Raw genomic sequence first — 25691 nt, 5'->3', positions numbered from 1 at the left:
CCAGCAGAGTTTTATATCACCTTTTGGGACAATATCAAATGCGTCTATATGGCAGCTTGGCGACATACAGTAAATACAGGTAGGGTATCAGCTTCTCAGTCCGAAGCAGTGGTAACTCTACTTCCAAAAGCTTATAAAGATCCTCTTCAACCGGGAAATTTTAGACCGATAACGCTTTTGAATGTAGACTACAAAATTGCTTCAAAAGTAGTTAACACCAGGATCCGAGGGGTACTAAACGACATTATCTCGCCTGCGCAAAATGGTTTTATTCCAAAACGATACATAGGCACTAATATTCGTCTTTTGTTCGATATCATTGACTGCGCCGACTATTACGATATACCTGGCGCGATACTGTCTTTAGACATGTTCAAGGCCTTCGACACGGTAAACTGGGACATCATATATACAGCCTTAGCTGCTTTCGGGTTCGGGGACAAGATTATTAAATTGATCGATTGTTTTTACCAAAATCCTTCGTGCGTAATTGTTAACAACAACTTTTTATCAAAATCGTTTAACGTTGAACGTGGCGTACGCCAGGGAGACCCTCTCTCTCCAACTTTATTTGTCCTGTGCATTGAATGCCTTGCCGCTGCATTAAAACAGGGCCGCCAAAACGGCATCACAATAAATGGCAAAGAATTTAAGTGTCCCTATTAGCTGAGTACACTACAATATTTCTATCGGGTAGTGATCAGGATTTTACAGAAGTCTTTCGGATTATCGACGACTTCGGCGAAATGTCAGGCTGCAAGGTCAACATGTCCAAATCAAACGCCTTTTTTATCGGAACAAATCGTGAAAACTGTCACAAACTCATGGAACAAAGTGGACTTCTATGGCCATCAGGTACTATTAAATACTTAGGCGTTGAAATTCCCACTAGCTCGAGTAACGACGCCGAGCTAATTGAAAAAAATTTCACACCACTTCTGAAAAAAATTAAAATAGTATCAAATATTTGGTCCGCGAGGGGTCTCTCTCTTCTCGGAAAAATAACGGTTATCAAGACCCTCATGATTCCAATCTTAACCTTTAAAATGAGTGTTGTCCCGGTTAATATACCCAAATGCTTTATCTCAAAAGTTAAACGAATCCTCTTTACATTCTTATGGGGGTCCAAATGGGAGAGGGTGAAAAGAGAGACTTTGAGTGCGAGTATTGCAAATGGGGGTGCAGGAATGATCAATATAGATAATTACTTGTTAGCCTTACATACGAAATGGATCTCTAAACTACTTGACGAAAACGCGGAAGCTGATTGGAAACAAATCGAAGGCCCCTTTATCCAAGGTAACAGATTAGAAGCGCTTCTTAATGGGAACATAGGAACAAACAATGCAATCACAGGGCGCATACTTCCTATGCGAACGTTACGTTGCGCAATAACGGCGTGCAAACAACTCTTGGAAATTATAGATTCAAAGTCAAACAGCCGTCCGCTTTGGCTAAACAAAAAAGTAAAATTCCGCTCAAATGTTTTTTTTATGCCATCACTTATAGATTCCAATATAATTTTTCACCAGGATTTATTGAATAGAAACGGCGAGTATCTACAATATGACACATTAGTAAATAAATTTAACTTTACACCTAACAACACAGATTTTTTCCAATTCATAAAATTGATACCGAGTCTCCCAGAAGAATGGGATTCGGGTAGCGCAACAACGTCCCATTCGTATAGAACCCCAACATTAAAATTATTTATCCAGCAGTATAACTCCACCAAATCGGTTTACGAAAAAATACAAACAACAATTCTCTTTCCTCCAAAAGCTCAATTAAAATGGCACTGGACCTTAAATTGCGGGAGGGCACGTCTGCCATGGGAGAAAATTTACCGCAACCTCTACAATTCAACAATCGAAAACAAACTGAGAAGCTTTCAGATAAAGTTTAACCTGGGCGCAATTGTTACAAATGACTCCCTTTATTCGTTTGGTAAAACCGAATCTAACCAATGTACTTTTTGCAAAAAGGCCACGGAAACCCTGTACCACTTATTTTATTTGTGTCCTGTTACGTGTCTATACTGGGAAAACGTGAGTGCGTGGTTAAGTACTAAACTACGAATATCGTGTGTTTTTTCCCGCGAGCAATTACTCTTTGGAGTGCACAAAAACGAACCGTGCAAAACATTTGTGAATTGTGTCCTTTTATTGGCGCGATATGCTATTTATCAATGTAAATATGCCGACACTGTCCCGACTATGTTACGCTTTTTACTGTTGCTATCTTCTGCGCAAACTTCCGAGCGATATTCGGCTTTTAAAAAAACACAAAAGTAAATGGTCGTTAGCTGCTTGAGAGCTTCACTATTTTGATTTGGTTTTCTTGTTCGTTTTTTTTTCGCTATCTATTTTATTAATAAAAAAAAAAAAAACTAAAAAAAACTAAAAAAAAAACTATTAAAACTGGTAAACTCGTCCAATAGTGAGCATTAACTCAAGTAGAACATAGCATTAATGCAATATATAGCTCGCAAATTGTTTTGTGTGCAACATTAAGATACATAACCCAATTTTAGAAATAAATTGCTTAATGAATACACTTTATTTCAACCTAAGTCATTAGTCCAAAAGCCTTGGGTCAAGTCAAGTAATTTGTCTCAAGGACTTCAGTCAGTCATGTCAAGTCATTGGCTTAAGTCATAACAACACTGCAAAATAGGTTACGTTTTCTTGTCAATTTGACTCTATTGTGGGGCACGAGATTAGTTTGTTGAAGTTTTTGGCTCTCGTTTGAAGGTAACTTGGAGGTTGCGTGCGTATAACTCGTAAGCCAACCACAAAACGTATAGGTTAATAGAATTGTATTATCTGATAAGCGAACAACCAGTTAAACTATAGAAAGCGGACAAATTAGCAAATAGGAGATGCCACTTGCAATATCAAAGTTGCGAACAACAAGACGATAACTGAGAAGAAGTTTTTGTTTTCGGGCAGATAGCGGTCTTAAGTACACAAATCCCTGTGCTGACAGCACAGAGATAATGCAAGCCAGTAACTACTTTGCACTTTGGAGCGAGTATAGGCAATAAATCTGTGGCATAAGCAAATACATCACAAAAGTTACTGTAAACACAATCTCTTAGTCGGTAAATTATAGTCGTGCGCTCTACACTATCCCCCTCAACCATAACACAATCCTGCGTTTTGTTGTTTCGTAAATACGCAGCCGCAGGTACCTACTAATCTCGTTTTCCTGAATGACGTCTGCAGATTACATTGTTTACCAATATGACGTCACAGTATTGCGTTGTAGTTTCGCAGCTGTTAAAACGGCTAATTAAAGAAAACTTTAATGAAAAAAAAAACTTTCACGAATACTGTAACACGTAATCAATCGACGTTTTGCGTCGATTTATTTCGAAAAAGTTAAGGGTCTAATACTCTGATCTCAACGTTTTGTTTCGTCATAAGACGAATATGTCCTGTTTGCGAAAAAGTATGGCAATATAGTTATTAAACATTAACTTGCATTTATATATTAGTTGGTCTACTTATACAAAGAGATTGTATTACTGTTTTACAAATCGTGTTACCAAAATTATTTAGTGAATTGCGTCAAAACTAAAATAATTGAAAAACGGCGTGGACTATCCATATATTCAATAACCTGTTTCGGTGTCCATGCCCTGATTCCTGAATTTAACGAAATATCTGCTCGTGGTTACCAGGTTATAAAAAATACTTGCTCCGTAACTCCTGAAAAAATGCAACTATAGTATAAATCTAAAAGCATTGAACCATTGCTGTCGGTTTAGTTGGCTTAGTGTTACAAATGGGACGCACAAACTTAATACGTCAGTATTCACAAATTTATTGACACAAATAACATCCGATGGGCAGGACAGAGTTGAGCTTGGAAAGAATTAGATATCTGGATTAACACTGTCATATACGGTAAAAAGCATACACTTGAAATTGAAATACATATCGACGCGAAACAAGGGAACATCGTTTTTCACCCTGAAGAAGACGATTTGAATAGGTTGCCGTAACGTTGGTTAACAATATTACAATTACCGGAGGAGCTGTTTTTTTAAGCGAACATTGCTTTTGAATTTTCACGCTGATAAACAAACAATGCTGTTTTAATCGTTGGTATGTTTCGTAGGATGGTAAGTTACAAGCAGTGAATACAAATGATTTTTTGGAACACATCACAAGAGCTGTTTGGGAAAACATCCAAACATCTGGGAATAACCGCTTCGGATTGGCGGGGTAAAAGGCACAAAATAGATAATCTCATTCTGTTTGATGTGGCATTCCATTGCTGTTTTTCTTTGATGAGTGAACAACCGCTATCTCATCGTTTCCATGTCACATACTTAGCCGTTTGAAAGGCAGGTAATAGCAAATTTAGCGTGGAAACAACGTTTTCGGTCACCGACCCTTTCTTTCAAGTTGTGAAAATTATTTTAGTCACCTAGCGCACTCACACAGCAGGCGAGTTAATTTTTGACTTATCTGATTCCCTGTGGACACGCTGCTTGTAAAACATATATATACCCTTGTAATCAGAAAAGGTAGATCTAATTTTGCGGAAAAATTAAACTATGCTGTCTATTGTTATGCGCGCATTTTGTGGTTAGATAAAGTATTCGATCCAAGCGATTCGGTATAGCTTAAACTCCAATTGCGTCCTATTCACATTTGCTTGGCTGTGCCAGGTAAAAGCAAGGTTCAAAATGCGATGAGTAACACAAAGTTTACAATACGATGTACCACATAACATTTCAAGCTCTGCGCCCGCCAATCCGTGAGAACGCTGTAAAAAAAACAGTAAAGAAAACAGGGAAAATGTTGTATGTTTGTATCACGTCCCCCAGTATAAAAGTTGACGAAAAGCGAAAAGCTCCCCACGATTAAAAATTTAGCTGTGATAAACTAACAGACCATGCGTTTACAAGTCGGTCATAACCAGTCCCGTCGCTTCGAGCTCGTAGGTATTGGACAGCATTTCACGGTCGCGGTGACCGGGAGGGAGGCACAGCTTCTCGGACACAAGTCGGCGCGCGCTCAGTTTAGCCTCGCCTTCTCCCAGCGTGGGTAGCGGCCTACACAGTTTGTCGAAGTTCAGCTGGTCAAGGGGTTCTAGCAGGCGATCTGGCTGCCCGCCGATTTTCTCCAGCAGGTCGGCGGGCAAACGGCTGAGGTCTACCGGCAACGTGCCGTATTCGCAGATGTAGCGCCCGCCGCCGCCAATGCTCCACTTGCGGCTGGCCTTGGGATGCCGCGGACGGGTGCGTGCCGACTGCGGACGAGCGGTTGCCGGAACTCCGCTGCTGTTTTCGCTCTGGTGCCGCGTCTTGGGTGGGTGCTGGCGCCTGGCGTTGGCCGATCTGCCGATCACCGATCCCGGGCCCGCCCACGTCGCCTGCGAGTAGATGGGCATCTCAATGACTGTTCCACCGCTGACAGGAGTGGTCAGCGACGTGGTGTGGTAGCGCTTTTTTGCTGGTGACCGTCTTCTCGTGGGCGTGTTGTCCTCTGGTTTTGAAGAAATTTTGGCGGTTTTTCGATCGGCCGGCAGCGGCTTGCGATCGCGCGACTTGCTCCGTCGTTTGGCAACATTCGTGCGCCGCTTCGTGTCGACGCCGGACTCTGACTCCCAACCACTCGGCACCGTGCTCTTCGGTCTGCGGCGATTCCGGGTCTTGATTCCGGCGCGACTAGTTCGACTTGGCCGGGGTCCGCCGTCGCTGTCGTACTGCCGCATACGCAGCGATCCACCGCCCTTTGCGGTGATGCAGGAATCGGCCATGCTCTCGGTGTCGCTGCTCTGGTTCTCAAGGGTATCGTTACTGCCGCCGACGCTGCCGATTCGCAGAGCGATTTCCAGCGCTTCAGGTCGCATCGTGTTTTGTTGCGACTCGGTGCGGTCATCGACGTTGGCGAAAACCGAATCAGAATCGAGGTGAAGTCGCAGTGCTTGCATAGTCTCGAAATCTCTTTCGGGCGCCTCGCCCATCTCGCTTTCGTACACTTCCAGGATACCCTCGTTCTCGATAAACGGGCAATCCTGGAAGGCCGAGTCGCAGTCGGAGGCTCTCTTGCGGCGGTCAGTGGTGCGCAGTCGCGAGGCGTTCTTCCGCTTTCGCCAGTGGCGCCCTTCAGCGGCCTCGACGTCCGACACGTAATCAGAAGTGTTGCTGGGCTTGCTGCTCAGCTGCGACGGGGCTACGGCGAGATGCTGCTGCTTCTGAAATCTTCCTATGGCTCGCTCGCCCGAAAAGTCGTTATAGACCTCAATGTTGACGGAGTACGGCCGCGGCCGTTGGAGGCCCGATTTGCCGTTGATCGGCTTTCGCAGCGTCGCCGAGTTGGAACGCTTCAAGTCGCTGTTTGCGTGCGAGAACTTCTGCTTCTTGGACTCGTCGGACATCATAAGCGTGGCGGGCAACGTGCGGTCGTCGTAAAAGCCAATGTCGCTTGGCAGTTTCTGCGAGCGCTTGCTAGATCTGACCGAGTTGCGCACGCTTTTCGCTTCATGTTGGGGAGACTTCTCGCTCGGGCTTTTCACTTTGCAAGAAACCTTCGCCGAAGCCGCTTCTTTGGGTTGTTGAACCCTTTTAGAAGAGGCGGAATTCGCTACAGTTTCGGCAACGGTCGTTACGCTTTTTACGTGGTCCTTTGGACTCGGAAGTCTGTAGTCGGCCCTGTGCGAAGTAATCTGGCGAACGGGTCCTGGGGCGCTATTGTTGTTGTTATTTTGCCATCTAGTAGTTGCCGACTTATCGCCGAAAGGCCGCAAGTGGGCGGGCGGGGGACGTTGACAGCGCTTGCAGAGATGTGGCCAGTGGCCGGTTTTGCGACGGTAGAACCTGGTAAATAATAGCCACGGTTAAGAATCTTTTGCATAATATAGTTCCCAATAAAACATAACCTTTGCGAAATATTTTTACAAACTAAAATTTACGTAACATAATAAGGTTTCGCTGAAACAATACTGTTGAGGATGCTACGCAATACGATATCAAATGACGACAAATATATAATGTGAATAAAAGGTGACCACAGTATTTTTTTAGTTCAGCTAGATTGATTTCAACCAAGAATAAATCTTAGAAAAAACAATGTTTGTTAAGTAAATTGACAGACAAGGGGGATAATAGAAAATTGCGAAGTGTTGTTTCAACTCAGTTTTGTTGTTATCGTCGTAAGTCTAAAGGTAAGAATTTTTTTTTTTTTTAGGAAACATGAACAGTTTCAATTAGACATGCAGTTTGACACCAGAGGTTGGACCAGCGTGCCCTGATGTACATCAAAAACAACGACAAGAACAAACGACGGCGAGCGTGACATCAAAATATGGGTGACATTTGATGACGCGGGTGTCAGCCACATCAGGCCTGGCGTGATTGTGATGATTGATTTGCTTTTTCTGAGGGACAAAGCACGCCACCGATGAAAAGGGGTTACCCTGCTTTGTAAAATCACCCGGCAATTCTCCCGTGCGCCATCATGCGGCCTGTGTTTCGTTCTGAATCGTAACTTTTCACTTCGGCTTGTCGGCTTCCGCTGTCTAAAGCAGCGCCTAATACCACCAGTGCAAGTAGTGTATGTTCCCTCGCCTAGACTCGGCGGCCGCCCTGTGTGACTTTTTCCAGCGATTCCTGGTGGCAAAATACGGTTTTCGCCAGCCGTTCGTATTTACTACTCAGCAACGTTTTCCTACATAGAGTAGAGTAAAACTTCGCCTTGCAGGTTTGAGTTTAATTGCAGCACTGCAATACAGCAAGTTTTTTTGTAAGCCAATTACGGGAGGTTGCGTTATGTAGGATTGCTGTTTGTATAGTCGCATTCAGAAGACTTGTTTTTGCAACCCATTAATGCAGGGGTTCTCAAACTTTTTTAACGTTTTATTTTTAATCAAACTCTTTTCTTTCAAAAAGTGATTACTTCTTAAATGTACAGTAATGTATTAATTTGGTCCACGGACAACAGTTTAAGAACCATTGCATTAATGTGACGTCATAATATATTACCCTATTCCCAACTTGGTGTAATGTAGCATGGTATGAAGCCATCACAATATAAAAGTCAATTACGAAGAACATTTTACGTAATTCACTGCTAAAACGCACGTCCTACATGAACGCCGCAATCAGTCGTATAAAAAAGGATACAACATTTTAAGTTATTATACATAGAGCAAGCGGGCTTTGACATGCACATAAGCTACCAATTGAACAATATACTGCACCCTATGTTGACTTGCTTTTCTCATTCAATTATTTCGAAAACGTGATATTCGTCCCTTCGCCATCATTGAGTGCCGTGCGTTAAATGAGCACCCACTCAAATACACGCCAAAATAGCTCTACGCAAATATCTGACAAAACACCTACGTATACAGTTGGCAAACTAGACAGATACAAGGCGCAACAGCACACCACAGTGTAGAATACTTCGGCGGAAAAATACACGCATCATAACAATTTTGGCAACATTTTAAAGTGATCCGGACAAAATTGACCGCAAGTGCCAATAAATGAGAACGGTAACCGTAATTTTAGTCAAACTGCTTCTAGTGATAATGGATTTCGTGTTTTTGTTACCATTCAGAATACTGTATATTAAATGCGGTTATAGTAGGAATACAAATTGCGTAAGCAGGCAACATCGCAAACAGATACTGATAGTCACGATAACCATCTTCTCTACATGTTAACCACGATGTAATATTATTATGTTTTTTATGGAAACAACACAGTTTTAACTGTAATTTGACAAAAGTAACGTAAAAACATTTTTAGAAGCGCAAGTGTACAACTCATATTACGGGACATGTTAGAATTGTCAGTCTTTAAAATCCCTAAAGTATTAAGGGGTATTTCGCTGCTGTACAAATATTTTTTTAACAAAGCACAGCGCCTTACCAAATGCGCAGTCCAACAGCTACAATGATCAAAACGCCGAAGACCACAACCAAGGTTATGATTATAGCTGTGTTGTCGTCTCCGCCACCCGAACCTGCAATGCAAAGCAAAGTATACTAAGGGTATTTTTCAGTTAAATTTTGCCCTAAAGTGTTTCGCATGATGATGAAGTATAATTGTGTGGCTGCATTTTCAAAAAAGAAAGCGGCACGTTAAACGCGAGCAAGTAACATATTACCGTTTACAGCCCACAAAAGAAACACTATTTTTTTAGTTTTACCATTTGACTAATTTTTCTTTTATGTTACATGGATTATCATTAAATCCCCTACAATACATGTGAAGGGAATGTACCCCAACGAAAATTGATTTTTAGTCGATCGAATAAAGTTCGACTGAAAGTGTTAAATGTCTCACGAAGGGCGCATTAATTATGCAGCGATTCAACGCGCCATTAGGAAGAAATTTAATAGCTGTATTGCATGTTAGTTTACTGTAACGCTGAAAAAATAAGGAAATTAAAAGCGTGAAAATTAAATATTGCGGCTTTATATGTGTTTTGATTTTATGGATAAATTACGATCATATAAACCAGTGGTTCCCAAACTTTTTTGGATCGCGGCACACTAAAAATGTATTAACTATTTCGCGGCACACTTTTAACAGAACAACACTAGAGTAGTTTTACAGTTGCTCTTAACACACGACAAATCTATATGTTAATGTCTCAAAATTAGTAATTTGTAATAAATAGTGCATATTTAAGTCTAAAATGCTTGCGTGTATGCGCCTATTGGTGATACAAATAGTTTCTTTTCCAAAATTACAAAAAGCATAGCGGCACACTTGACAAACTCTCGAGACACACTATTGTGCCACGGCACACAGTTTGGGAATCACTGATATAAACGCTTGTTTAAAATTATGTCTAATATAGGGCAGATAGAGCTTTTGCTACCTTCGTAATGTATGCCCGTGAGTATAAACGTATAAAATGCTTTCTTCATAGGAAAACATTATGCAGCCTGGCAGCAAAAACTGTTTTTTCGTTAAAATCAGTTCTTACCTGGACTTGCGGTTGTGGTAGCAGCAGCAACTGGTGGTTCCGTGGTTCCGTTTTTGCTCATACTGCTATCGCCCAGTGTATACTTGTCTTGCTTCACGACACACTAACTTTCAAGTTGGATACAACAGGCTTGCTCAAGATTTAAAAAAATTATATTTCCACATTTTTTTCTGGTGAAAAAGTTCAGTTGGTATTTTATTTTTGGACTTTAGTTTACCTAAAATGTCTAAATTTTGTGCCCTCGAACAAAGTCAACAACCAGCACTGGAATATAAAACTATATTACGCCAAATATCTACCCCAGTTATCTGCCGACTATACCAGTGGTTCTCAACCTTCTTTTCTTTCGTGGCCCATTTTCGTTGCACAAAAATTCTGTGGCCTAATTAATTTTTATGAAAGAACAAACCATAAAAAAGGTTTAGAACAAAAAATAGCGGAGCATATATTAATACAGATTATTTATTCAACCGTGCATTAGTGAGGTACTTGCTTCTGAACAATAAATTTACGTTCATTTACATTCCTTCTCAATTCCTCCCCAAGCCATTATTCCTGTAAAATTAGGTATAGTGACACAAAAAATGAAACTAAATTCTTTAATAAATCTAGCTTTTTTTAAATTGGTCTGTGGCCCATCTAAAAAGTTTCCATGGCCCACCAGTGAGCCATGGCTGAGAACCGCTGGTCTATAGTGACACAATCGCCTTAATAGTGAAACGACAATGGCTACGAGACAAACAAAAAATCTATATGCTTTCGTTTTTTTAATATGCAGTAAACCACTTCTCTGGGACAAACGAAAGTCATTTTAGGTTAGCGGCATTGCTCGTCGAACAATCAGTTTCGGTACAGCTGATAGTACAACCTATTTTTTTCTGCACTATTAACATTGTCACTGCTGACGACGGATGATGACGCAACAAAAGTCACTATCTCGCTCATCGACACTCACTTCAGCCATTGCAGCCCACACCGACCCTACAGTAGGAATATAAACTGGCAGTATAGTTTTGACACCTTTTGCATCGTAGGAAGCCGCTGTGCCGCTAATCCACGATCAAAAACATCTGTTTCACCGGCTTTGGCTAAAAGCCAGTGCGCACGTGCCCACGCTCGCCCACTACACAATCGCCCGCCACGTAAGCGCGCCTTCCAATCCCGTAATTGGGGCTTTTAGCTGCGGCAGAGCCAATTAGCGACCTGGCCGTTGTTTTCGTCGGCCACTGTCCTAAGCTGCGGGGCGTCTGGTTTTGTCTACGCGCTTACCTATACAGAAGCAGTCATACAGACTACGCTTTATCTATTGCTGGCACACTTTCGACAATTTCCGACCAAGATTACAGGACGTGTTGCGTTTAGTGACAAGAAAAGCGATCCGGCCAGTTTACGAGGCCGTTTTTGACGAGGCCTGTTTAACTTCTTTAACCGTGTTTTTGCGCCTCATAGTCCTCCCCGAATTGTAATATTCCCTGGCTTTCTGGCTTTCATTTACATTAAAAAAAATTTATTCGTTGAAACGTGTTATCTTTTTCAATACTATATGTGAATAGAGCTTGAATTTAGAAGGCAAATCGGCGTTCAATACTCCTATATATTCAATCGACTGCTTTTAAATCATGCACCCCGTATTGATTGTATCAGTACTGAATTATATTGTATGTGGTAATAAGACGCCAAACAAAAATCGTAAGTGCTAATAAGAGTACCATATTAGCCTCGTGTACAGTGCCCCTTTAATATCGCCATTGAAACGAACCTGTATTCAAGTTCAATATTTTACACTGTGCTTAAGCATTATCGATGTGAAAGTGGCATTGGGTGAACGACAATACCATGGTCTTTACTTGTGTCAACAACTGGGGCCATTGTAGAGTAGGAAGCCAGGACCAAGTGAACGTCGGCTCTAAATAAGCGAAGGGTTTTGTTTGGCGTATCTGACTCTCTGTTATTAACGGAAACCCGGTAAAGTTTATTCGCAAGATAGCAAGTCAATTAAATTTGCTTTCTATGTCACGAGGCTTGCTTTTAATCTGCTTTGTGTACCACCAGTGTTTGCCAGATAGCGAGACAACAATGGCGTTTTTTTTAGTTTGTTGTACTAATTTGAAAACGCTATTGGGGTATACCTAACTTTTAATTTAATTCAGAAGAAAAAACAATATATAAGCTACCGTTTAAAATCTTGCAAATGTCAAACATTCACATTTAATTTTTTATGTTTTTTCCTGGTATCTGCGTAAATTTTACTGCAGCATAGATCCGCAGTCGTATAATTTATGTTAGCTGCAATAAAAAAGAAATAGTAGGATTACACATGCAGACTTTTTGTCGCCCTCACATTTCAAAAAATTTCCTAAAAATGTTGACTTTGTTTAATCACAGCATTAAACTTCGATTTTTTTGCTAACCAAACCCATAGATATTTCTTTACGCTTAACGCTTACTGCTTTACGTTTCATCTCCAGCTTACTCTTGTACAATACACAGTAATTGTATAGTCTATGGCACGTGGCCTCTATCAACTCCATTCCGCTTAATCGAGGCTACCTCTTTTTCCGCTTAACCTTTACAATGGCCATCGCAGAAACAACGGGCCATTCCAAATAGGCCAGTCAAATTGCTCTAAAACTCGGTGCGAAAAACATACAAACGTTACAGCGGCCACGTAAAACGGCCTTCGCTTCGTGTCTTTCAGCAACGCTTCGGGGAGTGGCGTCGGCTTAAGGAAAATCGACACACTGAATAGACGCAGGAGCCGTCGCTTTAGCCGACGATGTTGTTACAACGCGATGGGGGTCTTGGTGCGCGTGTCGTACTCGGCTTTAAGTAGGCGTTATGGGAATGTTATTAGCGGCCGCATTGGTATTCCCCGAAAAACGATTTCGAAGGCGCGCCAGCCGCCAGTGTGAGTTTACCGCAAGCGAGACTGCATTCGACAAAATCTTTAGCGGCATGTAAGCATGCAAGCTGGAGAGTTGGTGAGTGGTTTATTGGATAATTGCTGGCTGAAACTATCGATATAGTAGGCTAACATGGGAAATTATGAAACAATGCGACGAAATATTTTAACAGTTTTTCCACATATTATGCTATAATTTTTTTTATTGCAAGCATCACCATGTTAGACCAGCGTTTCTTACTCGTGACCCTTTCCCCCACCACCTAAGAGGCGCGGAGCAGTCTTGGGTTGGGGAGGGGGCACAAGCATACAATATTTTTATTATTATTAAGTTAAATTAGAACTTGAGGTTCCCAATATGACTATGTAGACTTCCTTATGAAGTTCCATGACGCATTTTTTCAAAACGCCATTAAGGGATGCACAAAATGTTTTCATGAAAGTAGGTCCCCATACATGAAAGGTTAATTTAATCACTTTTTTATGCAAAAATTTGACACACAAAGCATTTCAAAAATGGTATCAGTTTTAGGATAGCAAATTAAAAAAAAACATTGGTTTATTCTACAAAGTTTTGGTGTCAAACTATTGTCTTTCATGCAAAACGTAAAGAGGAAAGGTAACGCATTGGTAAATATATTGTGGTGTGTCTTTTTAAATTCTTTATTATATTTATCGTGTTAAATCGACTAAAGTCAGACAAGGTTTGACGAAGAGCGATTAAAGGTAGTACTTTCAAGAAAATATTAAACGTAACAAAAAAATTCATTTAACAATTAATTTGTATTCTTTTAAATGTGGGTTGTTTGAAGAGTTCCATTATTGCATTATATCTTATTCATCATCGCCGATAATATTCAATTATACACAAAATTTTGCCTTTCTAAAATACGGCGGCAAAATATAAACGTAAAGCATTACACAGTTCTGTCAGTAAATCTGATAAAATTACTCGCGGCGTATTACTATAGCCTTACAGTAAAATACCTGCCTCGCTTAAGACACTTTAACCACCTGACTGCGCCAGGTTAAGACAACAACGCAAATCCCTTAAGCCTGGATTTGGCATAAAACAATTACCCTTCGCCTGAATAACTCGTCTGCGCTTGCCTGTCACAAAGCCATCCAAAGCGAATTGATTCCTTTGGACGGAAAGTCAACAGAAATTATGATGTATTCAGAGCTCGCCGGAGCTGTACGCAACCGTCTTGCGACAGTCCAAGGCAGCCGCTGGACCATCAATATTTCATATCGACCAGGAACGAGCCCGCCGAGAAAAAGTGTCAACCGTATACTGCCCGTGCAACGGAACAGGAACATCTGGCCTTGCGTTTTCGCTACGTAAAACTACACGTTGCCGTATACGCGAAGCCTCACACCCAAGTGTAAATCGACGGTGGCGCCTGATCGCCGCTTTATTTGCGCGATTTTATGCCGACGGTACGTGCGAATTACTGATGAATTAAAAATAATTGCACTGTTTACCTTTTAAATCAGTGACCAAGGAACTATACAGCCAATATGTCAAATAACTTGCATCGACACTGTACCACATATTTCAGTTTATCGAGAAAGCTTCATTTTGAAATAATTATAGGCAACTTTTTAAGATAAATTATTGCGGATGCTATATATTTGTGCCTGACTCAAAAATAGAAAACACTTCAATTAAAACCCTAAATTAGATGCACGACCTGTTAAAAAAGGCTACATATTTCGGGTTCGTTGCAATTAAGGAGTGTTTACCCCGAATATGGGTTAATTACGACCTTAAACGCACCAAAAGTTTGACTTGTATATTGTCTGTAATGAAACACATTACCCAGTAAAGCACTTTATCTATAAAGCCCACCAAAACGAGCGCTCTCAAAACCGCGATCAAGTGCTCTTTCAATCCGAACGCGAAATCACTCAATCTAACTTGGTGCTGGCGAACCAGTGTGGGACCGTTAACAGGAAGCCTAACAACACAGATCAGGCCGTAGCCGGGGTCAGATCGAGGTAACGCGCGACTATGCCTGAATGAACGACCCCGAGGGTCAGATGGGTCAAATGCCATGTTCGCGCGTCGCCTTAATCGCGTACCGACGCGGCGAGAGGTGGGAAGCGACGCGACTAGTGGTGTCAGTTTCTTGTGTTATCGGTGTTGGTGGAACGCCGACCCACGGCGGTCAGTTTGGTGGGAAAGTTTTTTAAAGGGGTTTGTTATTGTTGAGAAGGAATGCTTTTGCAGCACGACTCGGCGGTTCGTGCTCATGCGGCGACTCGACTTTTCCTTTTGTTTTCCAATTATGCGGTTCGGGGCTCCTGCAACTGGTGTGGTAAGCACCGTCTGCGGTCAGAAATTACCGCCGGGCGGGTAAACATTAAAAAGCGATACGAAAAGCAGCCCTATGTATCTTGTCTTATTGGCCTTGGCGGCATTTTAATGTTTGCTTGTTTCAAAACTTGAAAATGTTTACGCTGATTTATTACGTTAAAATAATCTTCGTTAAAAAGAATGCTAATTTAGGAAAAATAAAATTGTTTGGTATTAAGTCGATACTTCAAGCAACATTTTTGCTACAATAGGGCTAAACTGCACTTTCTTCATTAATGTTACCCTATCTTATTATGAAGCTTTCTAAACGTTAAGTGGTGTATAGCACGATTCCTAACAGTCTTGATTTAAATGCCTAAACTTCCGTTTTATACGAGCGCTTTTTCCTGTACAAGTAATGTCTGAAACACCTCTGTGTAACTGATTTCCAGCTAAAACCACCAGAACGGCTGCCTTTCTTGACAAGTACTCTAATACACACACCGGTTCCATTTCCCAACTTAAAAAATAAACTCAATCCCTCTCATGATGCTTTGTTATATATAAATATTCGCAAACAATTCCAAAGGCTTTGTAATGGCCTTTGCATGTTGGGCTGTCGCCGTAGACAGTTCACGTGGAGTTTTAAGCAAACAATGAGGCAGAAGAAAGATAAATCACATAAGCGAGTAGCCAAGACTATACGTGACTATTAACGAATTTTATTTTGTGTAGGATTTTCTTTAGTGTAACTTGGGCTGCTGTAGCCTTTTGGTTTAACACGCTGCACGCTTGCTTAAACAGATAAAAACGTGTTTGGTGCCAATATTCTACCAAAACTGCCATAACCTCACATCCCTACCTTGTCTACGCAAGCAGTTCTAAAACAATTCCTTATTTCATTTATGTTAACTTAAAACTAATGGCTAGAACGTGCCGCATTTAGTTGACACGGCTTTTATCGCAGCGTGTTTCATCAATATCGCACGTAAAAACCCAACGCTTATTGGGAGGAATTTGGTCAACTGAAAACCAGCTGGTGTACCCCTTTCTTTTTTCCTATTTGCTCTCACGGTCAATCGCTTGTAGCATTGTTGAGGCATCGTTAGAGGCCGTCCATTCGACAAATGAATAACACACAATGGCATACGGCCAAACGTCGACAATGTAAAGAATGATAACAACGTCTGAACAGTCGCAATACCCAGGAATTCCGCGGTTGGCGCTGACAATACACGAGACGCAACCGGTCACGAATAAATGCAAAAACAAAAAATCAAATCAAACACTCAAGTTTTACAGGTTTAAAATATATTATGGTTTTACTTCTTGTCTATCCGTGCGGCACCAATCAAAAATCTAATCGATTTTCTCCAATTGAAGATTATTACATTTAATCTTCTAATTTTTAGGTTTAAAAAAAAGAAATACGCGGCAATTATGTAACGCTCAAAACAACACTGATTTATAAATAAGTTGAATCGACTGTGTAGCCCTAAATTTGACTCGTTCACAAACGATATTCACGAACAAGGGGTTTACTAAACTGAGGTATTAAATAATTTTTCAATATGATGCAAAAAATGTACCAGAATAAATTTATAAGCCACAACTTTGAAAACTCTTTATAAACCACAACTTTAAAAGACTCTTACGATTCAGACTTTTGGTTACGATTCAAAGGCTTTGGTCAGTGATTTATCACAAGCAGTGATTTTGCTTTGCGAAAATCATTTGAGCAGTAAAACCCTTGCAAAAACGCATTTGTCTTGCATAACTCGACTGTTGCATACAGCTCTAAAACTTGACGTCACTTACAGAAAATGATTTATCGGTTAAATAAACTTTTCCTCAATTTTCAACCACAAAATCGTTTAATCTTGATGGACTGAATCAGTTGTTATCTTTGCCAAGCGAATACGGTTGGAGCGCCAGGCTATCAAAACTTTGGGTTCATTACAGTTCAAGATTAAGCTCTTTCCGTAGCGCTGCGCAAGCTACACCTTGGGGCAGAATATTCGACCGACAATGCTGCTGGCACTCGATAAATCGTTTTGAAATAAAACTTTCTCATCTACAAGAAACATCAAAATTAATACCGGCGACAGGTTTTTTTCCTGAAAATTATTGCATACTGTGTGGCGTTTTGTAAAACCTGTATCGATTTGTTTTATACGTGAAACTATACCACATTTTATTAAGCCGACTTCGGTATTTTTTAGTCAAAACTATAAATCAACCAAACTCTGGCAATCACTGGAAAGTTTAGTCTTGTGTTGAACGCTATAACTAGAATAGATCCTAAACAACGTATTATAACCACATTACGGCTTAATGATTCTAACAAAACGGTTTTCTCACAAACGCCTGAAAAATAGCTTCAACAGTAATGCGCATACTTCAGCTCTTCATAACAGTTCGAACGCCACGGTGTATCCGCCTCCGGAATACCACGGCTTCAAAACGTCGATTTTCAGCACCCCGAGCGTAAACAGGCAGCCCCAGTACAGCGGCACACAATGGACTTCGTTTTCGGTCGCGAAACGTAATTGAGCGCTTGTGGGTTGAAGGGTGCTCCACGGCGAATGGCCAGCCGCTAAAGTTCCCATGCCCTTGTTTAGCGTGAACGCCGCGTGTTGTCCTGTTCGAGACCGAAAAGAATGTGACCGCTTAACTGATCTTTTTCAACCTTATAATTCGGCTTACTTACAACTTCGAACTAAACTTAAACTAAACAATGATTACCGAAAACGTGTGATACTGAATTATCGTAAGCCAGTTGTTACGTCACCCTCACTCGTTACACCATTGGCCAAGTAAACTGATTTAACAGTAGTTAACGCTGACTTCCGAGTGTAACTTATTGTATACTAGCCGTCTTCAAAAGTTTGAAATCCATGAAATCTACGTCCAATCTATTTGTGGTGGCAATGTTATTCAAAAGAGTCCAGAGGGCTTACGTACGGGCCGCTATAAATATCCCAGTGGACATGAAAGGGGGGGGGGGCAATTATTTTCGGATTAGGATAAAAAAAGATTTTTAAGTAATATTTCTCAAAAGATGTTTCGCCTAACAACAACCTTGTATAATTTTGATATTTTTTTACACTGCCAAATATCACCCTTTCACGCTAAACTCATTGCAGCTTTATGATAAACAAGAACTGGACGTTCCTAAAAAAATTGGGTGCCCATGAATGTTGGGACGATGTTCCAACGCGTATCCTTCACGATAAAGAAAACAAACCCGTCAAAAACGCGTACATTAAACGGTTGGACAATGTGCACCGCCTTCGCTGCCGTGACAGATCCGGCCGGTCGTGGCAGTCTAACAATAGCCTATTTGATCGCAACAATGGTCGTCGATGATAGAAAGGCAATAATAAATGTGTCTCCAATACCATGTTCACGTGGTTCGGTTTTCAGGCTGGCACGCGTTAATAGGAAAATGAAAATGAAGAAATTCTCAGCACTGCCAGACTCCATGTTATCGTTCGTCAATGCGTGTTTCATTAACGGTGGAATATAAAAAGATGTTCGGCCAACAGAAGTATATTGAGAAATTTTAAAAACAATTCGTCGGCGTTGTTTATCAAAATTTACTACCATCAATTTATTTTGAACCAAGAAACAATTGTTTTTAGGTTATTAGGTTGTAGAAAAGAGTTGTTTTTAGGGTCTTCAATAGTAACTTTTTGCGCTGGATTAACAGCACAACATATATATATGTTTGAATAAAAGCAAAGCATTACCAAAAATATTGCCTGCAATTCAATTTAGGTTACATCCGGTCAAAAAAAGAGTCGAAATCCCCTTTTATTCTCAATAAAATAGTTAACAACACCGGGAATATTTTTCTTGTTAGCGTTTCACCAAGCAACAATATGACAATTTCAATTTAAGCGTAAACAGCTGAAGTACGTCAAGTGAGCGCAGTAAATCCATGTGCGAATGCCTGCCAACACAAGTCCTTAGGCCAACACAACAACGCTATACACACTGAGTGGGCAACCTTACGACAAAGAGGGGGCAAAACCTTGAAATCGATCGGCCGCTTGTCTGTTGGAGAGCTTTTATTGATTTTATCCCCTTTGCGCAGCGTTTAAAATCCACTGACTTTTCTTTCCCGGAAAGCCGCGCTATTAAGTTAGGCGCCTTGATGAGGCTTAATCAATTTCCAGTTGTCTGTCGTCAAACACACAAACGGGAATTCGGAAGGTTGTCCTTTTGTCTTGGCCCTTTGAGCCCAACCCCTAATCGATATGGGCTTGACGCAATGGATAAGAATTGCGATTTGCCAGTAACATTTGTGATCTTGTAAGACAGGGGTCTGTAACTCGACCCTGGCTGCTCGTCAATCGAATTTCGGGTCGACGAAAGTTTAAGGGAAAAGTCTAAGATCGATCGTTTGTTGATTTTGTTTTCATTACTTGCGAAGGTTGCCCGACTTTAATAAAAAAATAGCTAAGTGGCTTTGTTCCTCAACAAAAAAAAACAAAAAAACTTCAAACTCAATTTGCTCCGTTTTGTTTACTTGATGGCACAAGCGTAGGCCTTACACCGATGTCCGATAGCTAGGCATCTAACTAAACTTGTTTGCGAATAAAAAAGTAAAGCGACTGAATGCAACGCAATTGTTCCTTGTGTGCGCATTTAGTTTGACAGGAAACGTCGTAGTAGGCCTATAGACAATTAATTATATATCCCTTGTACAAATGGACTTGTCGGTCAGTCACTAATTATGCCAAATTTTTAATGTACGGGTGTTTATACTCCTTCAACACAGAACCTCAAAATATATTACATCAGATGGTCTTGTGCCTGTTGAGTATACTGTATCGTAAGAACAAAATAAAACAAAGTGGGTATAGGGCAATTAACCTGAAATTTGTAGGTAAACAAACATTTTGTTTTTGATTTATCAAGAAGCATTGTTTATGTTGTTTATCTCTAACCCTAATTGTAAAGGGCACTGCTGTTTGTGCAAATATTGAGTTGTTAGGCTCATTCGTTGCAATTATTTCACGACCCCCGATATGATTGGGACATCAAGCTTGCAAAACTGATTCGGGAGCCTAGGTCTTGAGAAATAATGATTGGAATATACCATCTCTCTCCACAGTCAACATAAATTTAAAATTTTAGACAAACATAACTTATTTTCCAATATTTTTTTCTAAAAATTTCGATGAATGATTAAAATTTTTTGTATTAGAAATCTCGTCTAAGCCGAACTTCAAGGTTTTTGACTATTTTTGTCAAAATTATAACTTTATTTTGAGGCGACGCCATCTATATGGGTCCATAAGCGTTTCAAGCAATGAATAACATGATTTTAAATTAAACGTTTGACCGATTGGTTTAGGTAGTAGTTGTGTGAGAGACTTTTGCCAACCTTTTGCCACGATTTCTCACGAGACGCAGCCCCGTTAATTTGCACTAGTTGCTTCAAGATATATATAAGTTTGTCAAGTGTCTTTGTTGCTAAACTGTAGGCCATTGGCGAAAGTGTGGCGAGAGTTGCACGCTTGGAAGGTGTACAAAATTTTGACCGGTCACGACCCCATCTTGCTAACCTGACAGCACATGAGGAGCTGCTATTAACACACTTCCTAAGTTCTCATTAGTGCCCCGCTATAGTTAGCGCACATCAGGGACGACAGGTTATTATGATTCGCGTTGGTCCCTATACTTGGGCTATACCGCAAGGGCCAATTACGCCTGTCGTTGGAAAAGCAAAACAGGCGTAGGCAAATGAGTTACGTCGTTCGAAATTTCGGGCGTTGCTGCACATAATAGGGCTCGATTTTTTCAAGCGTAATTAACTGACCACACGTTTTGGATACAAAAGTGACCATAAAGATAAATAAACCCAACGTGGGCAAATGTGATTGTTAGCTTTCAAGTTCGCATTCAACATTTCTTGGAGATGAACGCGCATAACAAGTTCGCATTCAATAGGGCACAAGTCATTTCGGTTTACCTCCCACGCCGTGCTTCAATTTCTCCTAATCTCTTGACAATTCTGCCTAATCCTACAAAGCTAGCAATCCACATTACATGGCGCCCAAGCACGTTCGCCCTCAGGTCGAACATGTATAGAAAAGAAACTTATATAAACGTTGCCAGGTTTGCCAGCCTTGAATGAACACACGAGTGCACGTCTATACTCTAGAGCAGGGGTCGGCAACCTTTTTGGCCGGTTTGAAACTAAAATTTTTCCGCGGCCCGGCCTTAAAAAATTGCAATGCAACTCATACGGCCACAGAACACTGGTTGTTTTGAACCTCACGAATGCTTAATACTAATAGAGATTTAATGTGTTTTGAATAGAAAACTACATTTAGTTATTTTTGACTTTATTTTATTGTTGTTTCCGCATTTTCCGCACGGTTTGGGTTTAAGTCAAAATTTTAATCTGGCAACCCTGCTACGGACCGGTAACGAACTCCTCGCGGACCGGCCACTGCTCTAGAGTAGACTCTATACCCATTCTAGACTAGAGCCTTCATTATTTTGTGCGAAATGGAAATATAACTCAACGCTAAGCGATTAAAAAAAATAGGCGTTAACCTCCGAACCTGTTCGTCCGAAGACTGTTCAACATGGCTTTGCCAACAATTGAGAAACCGACTCTATTCGTTTTGCATTCCCTATATAAGCCTACCTATATTTGGAAGATGTAATGCGCTTAATGGTTCGACTTAATTCCACTATCTCCACAGTTTTACTTGCGATTTGTCCTCCGGCATTTTCCACGAAAAGACAAATGCATAATCCTTTCGCCATTTAAATTGCTTTATCGACTTCACACAAGCTTTTAAACTGGATATCTTGCAACTTGCAACTGTCTAATTCAGACTCCCCTGTGCTGTTTTCTGTCGGACAAATAAAAAAATTGTCTTCTGTTTTCACTGGTTGTGCTACAAAGGCTTGAAATTTGTAGATTAAACTTTTTAAAACTTAGCTTGACTTCCCTTAATCAGTACTGTTACCGCGCCCATAAGGTCGCTACATTTGTCGATCTCGGATGGTTGTGGTGTTGACCCGCGCGGCGTTTGTTGTTATAAAATTCGAGAGTGCCCGTTTTCGCCGAACAAAAGTACCCAGCTCTAGTTTCCGGCGCCTGTTTACGCCGTCAGGTCGCGCAGATGTCGTTTGGGAAGGCCGGGGCGTCGCGTTACCCCGGACGCAACGAAAAGAGAACACGCTAGCTAATTGTAGCGACTTGCCCCGCGCAAAATAGGCGCTGTTTATCCTTGGCGGAAACGCGACACCCGTGTTGTGTGCCGAGTTTGACCGAGCAGATCAATCGAGTTGTAAGTGGATTTGATTTCCCTAATAGCACTGCGTTGAAAGTAAATCGCTGTTATAAGCTCTTAGTGTAATTGCGTCTGAACCGTCCAGATTTTTTTTTATTCACAGGCGCTATAGTTTAGGACTTTAGCAGATCACTTAAATCTTGAAAGAACACGAAATAACCCTATAAAACAGTGAAACGTTTCGCGCCTTATGTACTTACATCTGAAAGCGTTTTACCATTTTTTAAATCGCAATATTTTGGTCATTTTCGTAATCGAGTTTTAAGGTAGTTTAGTTTCACAATGACAACTTCCGCATGGTACAGCTCTTTTAAATAGATTTCTTGCCAACATTAATTAGATCCTGGGCAAACTAAATATTGTATTATTGCCCTCCAATATTACTTGTGCGAACCTAAAAGACATACCCATTTTGCATTCCTAAACAGATTTTTAAGCAACGGACTAACGCAAGAAAATTGAAAAAAAAACACTAGAACAACGAACTTACTTGAAACAACTACATTTCGTTAGCGCGAATAAAATTAACCCCGTTGGAGTGGTGAATTGGCATGACATTCTGTAATCTGTATCAAATTATCTTTTTAAAATGTGTGCCATGGCACACTTGGCACCAAGAACTCATGTTTGCTGAGTGACTTTTTGTTCTTTTGAAAAATACTCTGATTGAATTAGGACCCAAATGCACACTGTCCACAATAATGTGCCCCGGCTACTATATAAATGTCAATATTAAGACATTTACGTATTGCCTTTCCGTATATTATACGAATAGCCTAATGGTCAAGTTGGTAAACTTTGCTGAAAGTGAAGCGCAAACATTTTTGCATTTACGTAGTTAAAATACACAAAAATGCAAATGTTGGGGCATAGGCGCCCCTGGATCCGCAAAAGACTTTTATGTAATTATGTCAGTTAATGATGATCCGTAAAAGGGCGTTCGCCGTTCGCCCACGAAAAAACAAAATGTTGTAACCGGGGCTCCATGGCGCATAGTAACACGGGACGCGGCGTATGTGGCAACTATCGTGGCTCATTACATAATTATAATCAGCGACTCGCTATGATTCATTGGGTATCAGTTCGCCTCGTAACACTGCACCGACCAACTCGCGTAAACCTACGAAACACCGAATCTCTTCACAAGGGCTGCTGTACAATTGAAGGTGGGCACCTACACGTCCTGTAAGAGCACCGTCCTTTGTCGAAAAGTGTTGTAACCGACCTTACCTACAATCATCAATCGGACATTACCACATACCTATTGTCTTAAAACCTCGAAATACTGGATAAGACTATTGGGTTACAACATTACGCTTTACCGGTTCTGCCTTTTTTAGCAACAGGTATTTCAATTTATCAAACAATAAAATTATATTCAATCTAATAAACGTTTTACATTGTTTTGTTTTGGGTTTTTGGAGAACAAGTACAGCCTTTAATTGTTGGCACAAATATGCTTGTCTGATATCAGATGGGAAAGGATACCCGATGCCAAGTGGAAGTTTCGGTACTCGTTTGAAACCACTGTGGTATGTGTGCTGATCCGATACCAAAGTTTTAATGTAGTTCCTCCTTTTTTTAACTTATTGGCACTCGTGCATTTTTTCCACTTTTGTAGTTGGGTTTAATGCTGGCCACCAACATTTATTGTAAAACATCCTTCTTCCATTGGAAAACCATTTCACAATTTTTTCAACTTCCATCTGGGTAACCCTTTCTTGAGTTGATTTTAAAAGTGACTTGTTTCCAGTATATTTCTACTTTTTTACACTGTTTGTCATCAGAAGTTTGCTTTTCTAAGTGCCAGCAATCCTGTTACGGTGTCACTGGAAAGATGTTGGATCTGTCTGTATTCGTCTGAGTTTGCATACCTCAGTTTGGTGTGTGGGTCGGTGTACAAAGCCTGTACGAGAAATAATATTACAATCAGAAACAGCTTTATTAAAAAAATACCACATAATAAATATATATGTGCTTACATTTTAAATTGTATTTTTGGCATTAACAATAATAATTAGCTTCTTCAAAAAGAGTTTAAAGTTTTACTTGACATGTTTGAAACTAGTAGAAATAATAATATCATATATTTATGTTCTATTAAAATACTGTTATGCTTTTACAGGTAGTCCAGAAATGTCTGAATATTTCTTGCTTGGTTTTGACGAGGCAGGGGCATCAATGCTTGCATCTGCATAAAAGTATTCCACAGTACTCAATTTTGGTTTAATAAGGATTTAAGATAGAACATTATATATATCGGTTTAATGAATATCAGATGTCATTTCCAACCTACATGTGATTTCTCCTGGCAAAGCCTGAGATTTTTGAGTGTTCATTATTTGTTTGAGATTTTTCCATACTTTGGTTTGTAGAAAATATCCATTTTCTTGGTATTGAGGAGTTTTGAAACAGGGAAAAGTCTTTTCTGGTGGTCCATTTGATTTTTCTTAACACAGGTGTTTTATTAATTTCCGTTAAGTCTAATTTAAATGTGTTTTTAATTATTACCAGATAACAACATTTCAATATACATAAAATGAACAATGCAAAACACTGATATGATTTTATATTTGTTATAGAATGTATAGGGTTCTACATTTTATAGATACTTTTTAATGGATTTTATCAAGCTTTGCATTTAATTGTGGTATATATTTATATATTTTTTTCCAATACCTTTATCAGTATTTGCCAATCTAGTTTTGTTATCTTCAGATGTGTCTTTGGGGAGAGAAACAACTTCCTAACGAGAAAAATCATTAAAAAGAATATATTTATACACAATTATTGTAAAAACAGTTTTTAAAAATTTACCACTCAGATGAAACAAATACCTGATGGTTACTTTTTCTTTTGCGCCCCCTTGGTACACTAGAACTCTTGGAACCTTTACCAGCCTTTTCCTTATCAAACTGTCTTGATGTTTTAGGGTTGTTTTCCATTGTAGCGATGACAAGACTTTAAATGTAAACTCAGCAAAATTTGTATTCCACGCCTAGAATGCACATTAACGGCTTTTCTACGTATTTTTCAGGTTCCAATAAGATGAAGAAAATGTACAAAATGTACAGACAAAAGAATATTAACGAAACGTCAGCTGAGTCTTCGTATCGCTAAATAAACGAGTTAAATAACTGTTTTATTTGTATTTGTCATTTGTTTTTTATGATTTAATTTCAGTTACGCCACGTGCGTTTCGAAAG

At 40.2% G+C, this 25691-nt stretch overlaps 2 protein-coding genes across 2 annotated transcripts; both read right to left on the bottom strand.

The window, feature by feature from the left end:
- Positions 1-3829: 3829 nt before the first annotated feature.
- LOC146145259 (uncharacterized) lies at positions 3830-10126 on the bottom strand. Its single transcript, XM_083389818.1, has 3 exons — positions 9963-10126; positions 8897-8990; positions 3830-6838 (listed from the first exon to the last, which is right to left on the bottom strand). Exons 1-3 carry the CDS (start codon positions 10021-10023, stop codon positions 4918-4920), a joined length of 2076 nt encoding a protein of 691 aa, XP_083245944.1. The 5' UTR covers positions 10024-10126; the 3' UTR covers positions 3830-4917.
- A 13966-nt stretch (positions 10127-24092) lies between these two features.
- On the bottom strand, positions 24093-25616 carry LOC146145258 (INO80 complex subunit C-like). Its single transcript, XM_083390224.1, has 5 exons — positions 25323-25616; positions 25165-25231; positions 24782-24934; positions 24609-24676; positions 24093-24391 (listed from the first exon to the last, which is right to left on the bottom strand). The coding sequence occupies exons 1-5, from the start codon at positions 25428-25430 to the stop codon at positions 24269-24271; spliced, it is 519 nt and encodes a 172-aa protein (XP_083246350.1). The 5' UTR covers positions 25431-25616; the 3' UTR covers positions 24093-24268.
- Between the last annotated feature and the right edge of the window lie 75 nt (positions 25617-25691).

Source organism: Ascidiella aspersa, chromosome 5 (genome assembly GCF_963924565.1).
Source record: "Ascidiella aspersa chromosome 5, kaAscAspe10.2, whole genome shotgun sequence".
Lineage (NCBI taxonomy): Eukaryota > Metazoa > Chordata > Ascidiacea > Phlebobranchia > Ascidiidae > Ascidiella > Ascidiella aspersa.
Note: the sequence above shows the minus strand (reverse complement) of the source record. Positions and strands in the feature narration are given on the sequence as shown.

What these genes read in the sequence shown, in the direction of transcription:
- LOC146145259 (XM_083389818.1), bottom strand. Translation starts at nt 10,023, where the DNA reads ATGAGCAAAAACGGAACCACGGAACCACCAGTTGCTGCTGCTACCACA. An exon ending in TACCACAACCGCAAGTCCAG is followed by an intron (nt 8,991 to 9,962) that starts GTAAGAACTGAT and finishes TTTGCATTGCAG; the next exon opens with GTTCGGGTGGCGGAGACGAC. An exon ending in GCTGTTGGACTGCGCATTTG is followed by an intron (nt 6,839 to 8,896) that starts GTAAGGCGCTGT and finishes ATTATTTACCAG; the next exon opens with GTTCTACCGTCGCAAAACCG.
- LOC146145258 (XM_083390224.1), bottom strand. Translation starts at nt 25,430, where the DNA reads ATGGAAAACAACCCTAAAACATCAAGACAGTTTGATAAGGAAAAGGCT. An exon ending in ATTGGCAAATACTGATAAAG is followed by an intron (nt 24,935 to 25,164) that starts GTATTGGAAAAA and finishes ACCTGTGTTAAG; the next exon opens with AAAAATCAAATGGACCACCA. An exon ending in CAGACATTTCTGGACTACCT is followed by an intron (nt 24,392 to 24,608) that starts GTAAAAGCATAA and finishes TTTCTCGTACAG; the next exon opens with GCTTTGTACACCGACCCACA.